Source organism: Glandiceps talaboti, chromosome 13, assembly GCF_964340395.1.
Source record: "Glandiceps talaboti chromosome 13, keGlaTala1.1, whole genome shotgun sequence".
Lineage (NCBI taxonomy): Eukaryota > Metazoa > Hemichordata > Enteropneusta > Spengelidae > Glandiceps > Glandiceps talaboti.
In genome coordinates, this window is record NC_135561.1 from 10,710,028 (window position 1) to 10,724,208 (window position 14,181).

Here is a 14,181-nt window from a genome sequence, read left to right on the forward strand (position 1 = left end):
GCCAGTCTAAAATTGAATATCGTGGTGTTCTAACTAGTAGAAAAACTAAGAATCGCGGCAGTACTTTGCTATATTTGTCGACAGGACTGTTGACGAAAAGAGGCAGACCTCGCCCTAATAAGTTTAGTACAAAGATAATGTCTGCAGGCATATTGCTACAAAACAATTTCTGTTATAAACACTGAAAAGTATAAAAATAATTTAAATTTTTTTTTGTCACTTTCATTTCGACATGCACATGACTTTTAACAAAAGAGACAGGCCTGCCACTAAACAATTTTGTAGTAAACGCAATAAGACATGATCATTTGGTGGTAATTATTAAAGCGTGCAATTAGTGCTAAAAGCTGAAAATGATTGATAAATAAATAAATGAGTACTATTAAAAGCCCAATATATTGTGATGATCGAAATAGGCAAATCAACATTTCCATTGCAATTTCCATGACGTTACATGTCATTAATTTTAAAATGTTCTCGTAAATTTTGCTCAGTGAAAATGAAGAATCTAATTTCTGAGTCAATAAACATGCACAAATTTACAGAAATTACCTACTAGGAGGTCAAACATATACCAAGACTGACAGAGGAGAGTATTGGTTGAAAGAAACCTTTGTATAAATTTAAACATATAAACGGACGAAATGTGTATTTTGACCGTTGAGGGCCACCTAATACAAACCAAAGGTACATATATCGTACGTATATATATAATGCAGTAGTACTGTATGACAACGCCAAATACGTAATAGGAAGCTAAGACATAGCATCTCCAAAGCCTATGATGTACTTATGATAGTCGTTGCTTGGAAGGTCTTGATGTCTACATTTCAATACATTCAAACTGACGTCTATCTTTGGAAGGTCTTGATCATGTCTATATTTACACGGCAATGTATATAAACCGAAGTCTGTGTGAATAGCACGTAGATCGGGATAAAAATAAACAGAGAGTTAAAAAAAAACAGAATTAAAGTATACAGAAGGTTTGGGACTTATTCAATTAAGTTTTATTTCGGAATGGTCTGTAGAGTATGTATATACACTCCCCACCACTGTCTTAATAAAAACAATACTCATGTCCCCAATGTTAGGAGTACATGCATATGTGAAAAATATTTTAGAATTAACGAACAAGGAGAAAATATATTCAAAAACGATTGTGATGCGACGTGAAAGCACCCATTTCTTTATAAAGGGTGAAGTTAATTTCGTCGAGATTCGTGAATTGGGCTTTTTATAGGCGTAACTCTATCAAAATGCAAGAGAGGATTACTATTTGTGTTATTCTTAATTTTTGTGAACATTTTGTGTGAAGTATACTTCATACCCACATGTACGTACACTTATTAGCTGTCTTTTACCGGAGAGGTAGGTAACGCCACGTGCCGGAACGTCAACTACGGCATGACAAACCTAATTCTGTAATTAAAAAAAAGGCAGTATATTAAAAAGAATTTTACTTCATACATAAAAACCTCATTCAAACACTTGCATTTAAAACCCCGCCCCATAATAGTATTCCATCTATACATCGAAACTATATTCCATGAAGTCTCATTTGCTTATAGAATGAATCTGTGAAATCTCGCGTTGATGTGGAACATCTGCGAGATCATCACCAATGGTAACGCTTAAAATCGATCGCGATTGACAAGTTCCATATTCTTGTCGCTGCTCTCGCTTTGCGTGCAGCACTATGGCTCCGCTCCCCAAAATATCGCCTTGACAGACAGTTAACATGAAACTCTCGGCACTAATAACATTTTTGCTGGGGTGTTTCGTGCATGTTACTTATAGGATAGCGATTAAGCTACCGTTCATTGGAACATGTATCCGTATTTCCGAGAAAGTGATTTTCTCCTCCAAGGCCGTCGTCGACGCTGTGGTGAAGAACTTCAGGTGTGTTCCACTCCTGGTAGTCATCATACCGCCAGCCTGGATTCCATATGTCTTCATCAAATGGTCCTGGGACAAACTTGGACTTCAGCAATGGATTTCAACCCGTATGACTACCGGTAAGAACAAAATTATCACGACGTTTAGGAATATCTATTCTTGGGAAACTCTTATGAGATTGGTAAGAGTGTTGATTGCACCGTGCCGCCGTGTGCCCGTTGTCGGCCGACTATGTTCCTTCGTGGATAAAGTTATCACTTTGCCCGGTACAACTCTAGCACTCGTCGTGGATGTCATCAATTGTGTGAAACGCGTTGTTCTGTATGTCTTAACATCTGGACTTATTCCAGAGTTTCTAGTAAAGAAGGCGCTCTTCCTCGTTGTACTGGCTTACTTGGTAACTGTTGCTTATTTGCGTAAATTTATGCAATATCTCGGACTTGTTACTAAGGAAACAGTTACTAGTACTGATAATGATCAACCGATGGTGACAACAGACAAACCCTCTGGTAGACTGGATATCGTTGATCACGGACTGAACACATGCCGAAATATGAAATTGACCGATAAACGACTGCCTCACATTGGACTCTCTTTTTCTGACATAAGAAAGTCGATTCCATCATTATTGAGCTCGAGTATTGCAACAGTTCGCCGTGTTCCGAATGACATCACCACTTTCACTACCTTTGGTGTGAAGAAACTCGTACGTGTTCCACTCATGCCATTCTCCGCTTGCCTCAACCAATGCAGACGAGCCTATGGATTTGTCGGAACATACTGTTTGGACTCTTTCTTTCGTGGAATGTTGACCAACAGTGGACTCGTTCCCGACAAAGTGCAAGCACTTGCGACAAACTCATTTGTGAAATATACTGACCTGATTCTGAACCGACCCTGGATATATATGATGGACAAAACGTTACACTCGAAGAAGATCCTTGCCAGAGTAATCGCATACCCTATGGTCTGTACATCCCATGCATTGACAATGGTCACTAAGTGCTTCTCTGTCGGTAATAAAATCGCACGTAATCCTTTGATAACGATTGGACTTCTCCTTGGCTACTGTAGACAAATCTCCGGAATTGACGAATTTATCGCGAAAATTAACTTTGCTGGACTCTTAAACAAGGGACTTGAATACATCCAAGCTCTGTCTAAAAGAGTGTTCGCAATTTCCATGTCGTCCGCTATGAAGTTCTTTAAATGTATAACCGGATATTGGTTCGCCGCCTTCTATAAAATCGCATACGTTTCGTTAATGCTAATGATACTTACCATCGACTATTGCAAAGTGTTTGCATTTACCATAATGTCTTGCGTATTGGCCGTTGTAAAGTTCTTCAAACGTATGACCAGTTATTGGTTAGCCGTCTCCTATACAGTCGTACACTTTTCATTGATGGGAGTGATACTCACCTTTGACTATTGCAAACGACTTTATAACATCGTTGGAGATATCGGAGAACATGCATTTAATGATTTTGGACTGACAACATCAAACGATACAGACAATGAACAGGTTGACGATGGACTTGAAATTGATAAAATGGTGAGGCTTTACTACAGAAAAAATGTCTATGTAGTCATTGCTACACTTTACTCACTTCTGATGATGATGGACCAATATATCCCGTTTATACGGGTAGTCAAGGCAACACTCCGCCTACTAGCCACCTGTGTTACGACGACACGACGGATTTTCAACGATTCCTTCTCAATGGCTAAACAGACCGTATTCACTTCCTTCAAACCAGTGACGATTTTCATTGAAGAATCACGACGAGTATCTCACCCTGCCGACTCGGAGACCGATGTAACTGACAACTCTGATTCACTCGTGTCTGAAACGCAAGATGACGCCAAGGAACTAGTTGACAATGTTGTGAGAAATGCGGTCTTAATTATGACCGATCACGACAAAGACCTCGCAGCAGTATCCCCAGCAGCATCCCCAGCAGCAGCATCATCACCACCACCACCAGCAGCAGCACCAGCAGCAGCAGCAGCAACAACAACAACAACAACAACAACAACAACAACAACAACAACAACAACAGCAACAACAGCAGCAGCAGCAACAGCTGATGACCGAACGAATGGACCTGGTGATATGACAAGCGAAAGAGATGATGTAGGACAGAGTGCCTCACCAACTTCTGAGACGGGTCATCCCGGTATTGTCGTCACGGCTGATTATCACCTGTCGTTATTCGCCAACAACTACACAGATCCAATTATTGTAAAACCACAAAACGCCCCAGTCCTCAACGACCAAGCCATGAATGCCAGAAAATCAATCAAAGTTGTCATTTTCACTAGCCTGTCTGTGCTGCTTGTCATTCTATTGTTCATTGGTCTGTTTTGATTGTCGATATATTAAATATCTTCATTTCAAAAGTTTAAATATTGATTCAGAGACTCGAGTACATTTTTAATGCAAATGTCTGTCTGTCTGTCTCTCTGTGTGTGTGTGTATGTATGTATGTATGTATGTATGTATGTATGTATGTATGTATGTATGTATGTATACGTACGTATGCAATAACGAACATGCACTTATCACGACGTACGTATGTGTGTGTGTGTCTGTGTCTGTGTCTGTGTCTATATGCGCATGTGTGTATGTTCGAGTGGCTGTGTGCTTATCTATTAAATATACACTAGCAATGATTAGATCATTAAATTTTGTATTTTCACAAAATCTGATTATTATTCAAGTTCAACGACGTACATGTATTAAAGTTTACGATAGTAAAACTGATAACAAATTACCTAGACTTTTGATATGGTAACTCTTGCTTACAATACATTATACTCGCTCGCTATGATAATTAGACATTACTGGCGCATGGCGCGGCCTAATTAACCCTTATAATCCAAAATCTTCGCCAAACTCTTGTTGGTATCACCAGGAGTATGCCGACGTTACATGTCTTCAGAAAAAGGTATATACCGCTGGGTTCTCAATAAATATAACGCAATCAAATGAGAAATCTATAAACAATCTCTCAGCGTAACAAATAAATCCAACAGCTGCCACCAAATCCGACGTGTGTATCACGATGTAATACCGTAACGGTGGTTCGAAAACATAACGCGGTGTATAGCCCAGTTTGTAATTTCAGATGAATGGAGTTAATGTTTGTGACGGAATATGACTAAGAAGACACATTCATCCAGTATTAGCCCAATCTAGTAAGACCCGTTGTAATGCAGATTCATATTTAGTGGATGATGGAATGTACCGGTCCGACTGGCATTATGGGTAATGTCGTCCTTGAGTGTGTACGTATTTACAGATTATTGAAAACGTGTGTCTCTTCGTCATCTTGGCTACAGGTAGGTATTATCCAATACTATCGCCCCATGACTCTTTACATTTCGTTGTCATGGTAACATTTCTTTAAATTGAACGACTCTAACAACTCTTTTGGCTCCTCGATTTTAATGCAACGAACACGTATATAAATTTAAACGAACCCTGAGACTCCATCTAGCTTCTTGAAATGGTAACACCAACTTGAAGACAAATTTAACCTCTGACCTGATAATAACGAACATGCACTTATAATATAACATGTGCATATATATGAAGCTTTATACCTATATTAGAATTATTTGCATGTATTAACATATGAAGATGTGTGTGTGTATTTTTATCTAACCCCCCCCCCCCCCACACACACACACATGTACAAAAACGACAGATACGCATACTGCTGAATTGCCTAATATAAAGACTGGTGATAGTCAGATATTTACTGCTATAATTCTTAATGATTGACACAACAGTATAATAGGATTATGAGACATATCACATATATACAATATTAATAACTTACGGATAAACTTACACGGTGCGCACCACGTGTCAAACAATATATATAAATATGAATGTAAGAGCTAATGGACAACCATAAATCAACAGAAAAAACTAACCTACTTTCTGAAAACTTGTAGATTTGTAACAAAATGAAATCAAAATAACTATAAATAATAAGCTGAAATATAACGATTTGGAATATTTCATTGTACGCATGACTACAGTCCGGAGTTGGCTGTGGTTTCTTGTCTCGTTATTATGAAGAATTAGTTGAGAATTGAATAAAAGTAAAAAAAAAAAAATTAATGAATTTTGTTTATTACATAGTGTTGGATGATTGATCTAACTGTCAATCGTCATATAATTATAAAACAAATTAGTTTATTGCGTTGCGTCGACTTGGTGTAACACAGTCGTTGGTGGCGCTCTTATAATCTACGCACCGATGATTATGAAATATGAGGGCACCACCTGCAATAATGGCGTCTTTGAATCTGAGTTGATGTTATTCTCTGGACACAGTCAAACAACGGATCAGCCGCGGGTTGCCAGGGCATGATAGTCATTTTGTTGACCCATAAACGGACGAAATTTGTACTTAGCCGATGAGGGCGTGCTACTAAGAAGTAGCCGTCCCTTTCAAAATGGCCACTGTCGCGATCGTGTGGAAACAGATCTTGCTAAATTTATTGAGAAGATTTCGACACAATTACAGCACTGCAGCGGTAAGTAACAGTCACAACAAAACGTTTATCAATCTTTGCTTTTAAATATCCAGTGATCTTATCTTTTAGATCGAACTCTGCTTATTTTGCAGGCGGGTGCTTTTCCGAGCTACGTGAAAATTGTCGAAGTTGGACCACGGGACGGACTTCAAAATGAAAAGGCTAGTCAACTAGAAATATTTCGAGTGTGGCAGTTTTCTAAATATTTAGCTGATTAAATCTCATTTTTAAGAATTTTTGAATATCTCGATAAATATGTAAAGAAGAAAAGAAACACTACATTTTACCCCATGCAGATTTCAGTGGAAACATGATTTTCATATATTTCATGCTATGACAGACCATGGATGTTGCACCCTTTGGTTGACAGAAGACCAAACGAATTACAGTTTCACTCATTGAGTGTTAATTTAACAAACTTTTGATAATGATGTAGAGTACCCCATAATCTGGTCTCATTTGTTGTTATTTCCAGGAAATTGTAGCGACTAATATTAAGATAGATCTAATAAACAGGCTATCAGAGACAGGACTTCCTGTTGTCGAAGCTACAAGTTTTGTGTCACCGAAATGGGTTCCTCAGGTAGGTGATAAAAAGTAGGGTAATTGTTCTAAGGTCAAATGTCATCTTCATTTACATGCACCTGGAGGCCATTGGACACAGCTTTCAATGTGGTGGCAATTTCTCACTGGATAAACCCTCCCAACAAATATGTTATTAAGTTTATCGTGCATCTAACATCCACCAGACCTTAGAAATTGATCAGGAGCTTGAGTTTTAAAATGAACTACATTTTTACATATGGACCAGAGATTACTTGCACCAGTGTGGATGTATACTTGTGGTATTTGCACTGCGAATACTAAAAACATTATTGCATACCTACATGCAAATGATATGCAAATGATGACACAACCTTAACATAATCACGCAATCACACGTTAGAATTTTTCCAGAATTTGTTGTTTCGAATAAACATATGTAATAATAACAGAACCCCATGTTGTGTGAGTACCAGTGTGGCGTACTCAGGGGTATTTGCACTCATGCTTGCAGTGTTTTCTGCTGCACTTTCACTCACTACACTTGTGAAAGTATGGGTGAAGAAAACACTGCAAGCATGAGTGCAAATACTCCAAGTGCAAATACTGCAAATGTACTTGATATGGATGCTATAAACAATTGTGGTACATACAGAAAACATGTTACTTTGGTGTTATGGGTTGTACATGATATGATATACCTTCAATTCTTAATTTACCATTTCCAAGTGTAGGCAATCCCCTGGCACGTGGATCTCTGTTTTGAGAAACAAATTAGATACATTTACATGACAGAGAGTTTGTTTACTGTATTCTTATGATTCTTCAAGGGACGGAAATGTGGGTATGCAAGTTTAAGATATTGTTTTTCATTTAATGGCTTTTCTCATTCATTATTTGACAAGATGGCAGACAACAAAGATGTGATGTTTGGAATCAAGAAATATCCAAGCGTCAACTACCCTGTACTAACACCAAATATTAAAGGTTTTCAAGCAGCAGTTCATGCTGGTGCTAAGGAAGTGGCCATATTTGGAGCTGCATCAGAAACATTTAGTTTGTAAGTTGCTGTTAGCATAGATATCACCATGTAACATAAATTTCAAATCTGCAATATCAGTATTTTTTGCCAAGGTTTTGAAAACTTTGTAAGAGAGAAAGGAAATCAAGTAAAATTTGTGTGGAGTATAATCAGTCGTAGTTAAGAAACCACCTTCAGACTAACTGATCATTAGTTCCAGCCCACCAGTAACAATGCAGGAGACTGAATTCTGAAGTAAACATACTATGGTGTGTTGTCAAACATATAATTAATAACAATAACATTTCTTATCAGCTGTGTAGCATATGCAAACCTTTTCACTATATACATCCATTTCCCTGGAGTTATTTTTATTGAGGTTCGAAACCAAGGGTATGAAAATCCTTGAACATTTAGTGTTTATTTTAAGGGTGATGGGTTGAGCATGTAGTAGTGGGCTGGAACTAGTGAACAGTCATTTTGAAGTAGTTTCTTGCCTAGGACTGATTATACTGCCACCTAGTGGTGGGTTGTCTTCCATTGTGATTACTTGTTCAGTTGCCTGGTTATAATGTGGGTCTTCCACTGTGGTTACTTGTTTACTTGCCTAGTTATAATCTGGGTCTTCCACTGTGGTTAGTTGTTTAGTTGCTTAGTTATAATCTGGGTCTTCCACTGTGGTCAACATTTGATCAGTTTAATCACTTTGCATCCCATGTGAGTCTACTATACATATGAACATGTATCTAGTGAGTAAAACAAGAATCTCAACTTGCCTAATGATCGGTGCTGATCATTAAAAGTATATTATGTAAAGTCTTCTGGCAAACACGCCCTGTTTTAGCTGTAAAATAAGATTATTATTGCAGAACAGATATTCAGACTTAATGTGTAACAAAAGTCAAAACAGCATACAAATACATTACTTATTACACTAATGTGGTGATTATTAACCTGTGAGGCACTTTTCTATTTCCCATTTTTAGAAAAAATATTAATTGTCGAATAGATGAGAGTTTACAAAGGTTTAATGATGTGATGATAGCTGCTAAGGATGCTGAGATTCCAGTCAGAGGGTGAGTCCAGTCAATCCACTCAGACTTTGAACGATCAAATGTGAATATTGCGCACGTCAAGGGACTCATCAATTCACTCCCAATTAAAACGTCATGCGTTGATAAGAACATCATGTATTGATACAAATGTTCCTCCCTAGACATAAAAGTTACTGACACGATCATGTAACAATCTACCCAACATCTATAATTGGTGGATCATACCGCCACCTAGTGGTCAGCTGTAACTATGGAATTTATTATATTGTGATGAGGATCATCAACCAAGACAGATCATACCGCCACCTAGTGGTCAGCTGTAACTATTGAATTTGTTATTGTGATGAGGGTCGTCGACCTAGACAGATCAAAAGCTCAATGCTATAAAACTTTGAACTGTGCTTGTGTGTTATAACCTTGGTGAGTCATTCAATGTACCATGCTGATGGACATTTAAGGTCATCAGACTTCATGTTCCCATCATCTCAATATTTTGATATTCCGATATTCATTCTCTGTTTAGATATGTATCCTGTGTAGTTGGGTGTCCATATGAAGGTAAAATAGAACCTAGAGCTGTAGCAAATGTAAGTTATTGATTATTTACAACTACTCTCACATTCTTGTACTTTATATAGGATTTAGTATTACGTTACCATTAAAAGATATTTCTTTGCTTAGACATTCTAGAAAATACATTTATTCTTTAACCTGCAGAAAAAGAGACAATAATTCTTTCAAGTTTTAGGTAATATTTAGAAATGGAATTATTCAATGCTAAATGCTACATAGTTATGTGGTAATATTAACACTTCATGACAAATGACAACATAAAATAACGTGTGTGTGTGTGTGTGTGTGTGTGTGCGTGCGTGCGTGCGTGTGTGCGTGCATGTGTGCATGCATGCGTGCGTGCATGTGTTATGATGAATCAAGTATGTATTATTGCAATATTATATTTGTTCCTGTTTTAGGTTGCCAAGAAAATGTACAGTATGGGATGCTATGAAATATCTCTTGGTGACACCATAGGAGTTGGAACACCAGGTTCTATGAAAGCTATGCTGGAGGCAGTGATGCAAGAAATCCCTGTACAAAAATTAGCTGTACATTGTCATGATACATATGGCCAAGCATTAGCTAATATACTTACAGCGATACAGGTAACCATATTAATGTTGCCTTACTTAGGGAGCCTGCTCTACCCAGCATAGTTCTCAGAATACTTCTCATTTACAGATTTAGAATTGCTATACACTGTCATGATATATATAGAGAGGCATCAGCTAATATACTTACTGTCAAATGTTGCCTTACTTAGGGAGCCTGCTCTACCCAGCATAGTTCTCAGAATACTTCTCATTTACAGATTCAGAATTGCTATACACTGTCATGATATATATGGAGAGGCATCAGCTAATATACTTACTGTCAAATGTTGCCTTACTTAGGAAGCCTGCTCTACCCAGCATAGTTCTCAACATACTTCAGATTCATGTTCAGATTCAGAATTGCTATACACTGTCATGATACATATGGACATGCATTAGCTAATATACTTCCTGCAATGCAAGTATGTATAACCATGTCGAATGTTACGGATGAGATAGCTGGCATTGCTTTGTTCCTATCAAGTTGCCCAATGTGTTGACAAAGCAAATTTCACCCTGTTTTCTACTGTGAGATTACCATACCATGTGACTATGTTAAAACTTAGTATACTTTCTATAAAACTTCTGTATGCTGTTTCAAGTACATGTTGGCTAACATTGAAATTTCTTAAGCTTTTTGAGAAGAAAGATCCGTTACTGTGATTTGTGGTAAATTAATTCTGTATTTTGTTGAGAGGACATGGTCAAGAACAGCAAAGATTTTAATCCTGTTTTCCCAACTTGCAGTTTTTTTTTGCATACAAACAAATACCTTCCTGGTAGAAAGAGGATTAAGCTAGAAAATAACAGGTGTATTGTGTGTTTTATATTTCAGATGGGTATTACAGTTGTGGATTCATCAGTAGCTGGTTTAGGTGGGTGTCCATATGCTAAGGGTGCTAGTGGTAACGTGGCTACTGAAGATGTAGTGTATATGTTACATGGTCTAGGAATTCAAACGGTAAGTTACACATTTCATAATATGTGTTTGTGCAGTCTGATGATATAGATCAATTCTGATGAATAAAGTAGGTGTCACTTGACTACTTTGTCTTAGAATGTTGGTAGAAATGAAATGCATGTAAGTTTAGCCAAAAGAGGAGTAAATTAGTTGCTATTGGTTGAATTTTGTTTGAACTTATGTGAAAAGAAATGTAGTGATCACAAGTTTGACTAGAATAGTGTATAGTTTTTTTTTTCAGAGGAGTCAATTCTCCCTCCCTCCCCTGTTTACATTTCTGTCTCCCTCTCTCTCCGTTCATCTCTCTCATATGTCTGTACCTCCCCTAATTTGTATGGTGTCCTTTCTCTTGCCCCACCCTACATTACCATGTGTGAGACAACCCAGATACATACATACAAGTGTTTTATGTTAACCTTTCTGTGATCTCCTCTGTTACTGTAATTCCAAATTTTTGTCTAGTATTGAGGTTATATGTTACACACACACACACACACACACACACACACACACACACACACACACACACACACGTACGTACGTACGTACGTACGTACACATGCACGCATGCACACACGCAGACACACACACACACACACACACACACAAACACACATGCACACACACACAGACACACACATACACACACAGACCCACACACACAGACACACACATACACACACACAGACACACACACACACACACAGACACACACACACGCACAGATATTAAACACTTAAATCATTGTATTCATAAATTTCTCTTTCAGGGAGTTGATTTAGAAAAGATTGTATCCACTGCAAATTTCATCTCCAATATTCTGGGAAAGAAGCCATCATCCAAAGTTTCCTTGGCTATGCTAGCAAAGAGTAAACTTTGATGAGGAGGAACAGGAGAACTATCCTATTGTGTGATGTAGTTCAGTCAAGAAGAACTCTGAAATTCATCAGAAAATGCAATAATATGACCAAAAACCCTGTGAATTTGTCGTCAACTTTGAGATTTACTGAGTCATTCAATCCACAGTCTCATGATAGTGGGACTATGTCCAATCCAATGATCTCCTGCTATAAGCTGCAACAGCATTTCTGTGAACCATAGCACAATTATCATGAATGACAACATTCAAGTTTTTTATACTAATAAATGAACTCATAAGTTCTTTATTTTGAGATGTCGATGTGGTATAACCAATGGCCAAATTTATGTGGGACTCGAGAAGATTTTCATTGACTGCCAGTTATTCAAATGTGAACTTGTGTGTCATCCTGTATGAGATATTATTAGCTGTGAAAGCTACAAAGGAAATGGTAAATCTGCCATTTTGAATGGTGTATTGTGGGAAATGTAATCAAGGAATCTGTCATAGTGTTTTTAACCACAGATAATCTAGTCTTGCTAGATCATGGCTCTCTCTCAATTCTGCTGTAGCAACTACAAGTATGGGTAATCCTGAAATCCGTTGTATCTCTGCATGTCCAATTTGAGTTGCAAAATGGCAGTCAATCACAAAATTAGAGGTAAATTGGAGCCAGAAAGGTACTTTAAAAAAATACCTTCCAGTGTACAGAGATAACTACAGTCTAAAGACGGATTTGTGTTGTCAATCATGCATATCTGTTGTGTATTATATAAAACTTTTGCAAGCAACAGAATGGGGTGTGGGGTTATTGATAGGTGAGGAAAGAGGGGAGGGGGGTATGTTCAATCTAAATTAACAAATTTCACCCCCATGCACTTTTTTTTATATGACCTAAAATGGATTTATGCATATTTGTATTCCTCTGTTAGTGTAAGCTGAAGAACGCACAATTGCATATTAAATCATTCAAAAACGTTTGCAAAAAACATACCACAAAAACGAAAAGAAGAAAATTTAGACCAAAAGACTTCTTTTTTTTCTGTATAGCAAATAATCATGGTAAATAACAAAGAAAGAAAGAAGTCCGTAGGACAATGTGTGATCATTACTATGAATGTAGGAGTTGGAGAAATTGGTAAATTTTGGAAATTAACAACCAACAATATTTGTTGACTTCATTAGCTGATTACCCAAATAAAAGTTTTTACCGTGAATAAATAAATGAAATTCAAAGAAATATTTGTATGCGTACTTTATTATTAATGTAACTTTAAAAAGTGATAATGTATTCAGAAATCGTGTGATGTGCTATAAAGGTGACCCTTTTCAGCTCCCTTTAGGTGGTGCCGAGGGGGCTACTATGATCAGTTCCATCTGTGTGTGTGTGTGTGTGTGTGTGTGTGTGTGTGTGTGCGTGCGTGCATGACAGATTGACTTTCCATCCATACACATCCATTGTCTCTGACATGCAATTATAAATGGTTGATTTCTTTCAAACCTGGCACAAAGATGAAATAGTATTTTGGACAAAAGCACAGGTTTTTTTGTGTGTATGACCTTATCAAATTTGACCAAATGGCAGTGATATCAGTCCTTAAATATCACAAAATCTTCGAAGAAGCACTAAATCCAGGATCAAAAACAACTGACAATATATATGAAGGAAATAAAGGTAGATAACACAATCAAGCCATATTGCAATATCAGATATTAATCAAATTTACTGGGGATGTATGAATTATGAATTGAATGAAACTAAAGTATGCCTAATTCTAAAGCCTATATGGAAACCATAAGAGAAACATAACTCCACAAAATTAGTCATTTTCATGAACTTTGGGTTCTGGAAAGTCATTAGATTCATGAATATTCATGATGTAAAACCATGAAATAACTCCAGAACCCAAATTAACCAGAAAATGCCTTTATTTCATGGAGTGTTGTCCCCCTTTTAATAATAAGGTATTATAATAACAAAGGTCTATGAAATACTGGGAAATTTAAAATCTAATTTGTCATTCTTACCCCCCCCCCCCCCCCCCCCGTGTTTTTTAAACGTTAATACTTCCCAGCTCTCATTCTTAACTTTTCTTTACCAATTTCCTGATACACTGCTATACATATACATATATGCT

General features: G+C 37.3%; 1 protein-coding gene across 1 annotated transcript; it reads left to right on the forward strand.

Moving 5' to 3' along the window:
- The first annotated feature begins 6,372 nt into the window (after positions 1 to 6,372).
- LOC144444528 (hydroxymethylglutaryl-CoA lyase, mitochondrial-like) lies at positions 6,373 to 13,253 on the forward strand. Its single transcript, XM_078133972.1, has 9 exons — positions 6,373 to 6,453; positions 6,546 to 6,614; positions 6,929 to 7,036; positions 7,902 to 8,056; positions 9,004 to 9,093; positions 9,596 to 9,659; positions 10,047 to 10,235; positions 11,059 to 11,184; positions 11,954 to 13,253. Exons 1-9 carry the CDS (start codon positions 6,373 to 6,375, stop codon positions 12,062 to 12,064), a joined length of 993 nt encoding a protein of 330 aa, XP_077990098.1. The 3' UTR covers positions 12,065 to 13,253.
- Positions 13,254 to 14,181: the final 928 nt, after the last annotated feature.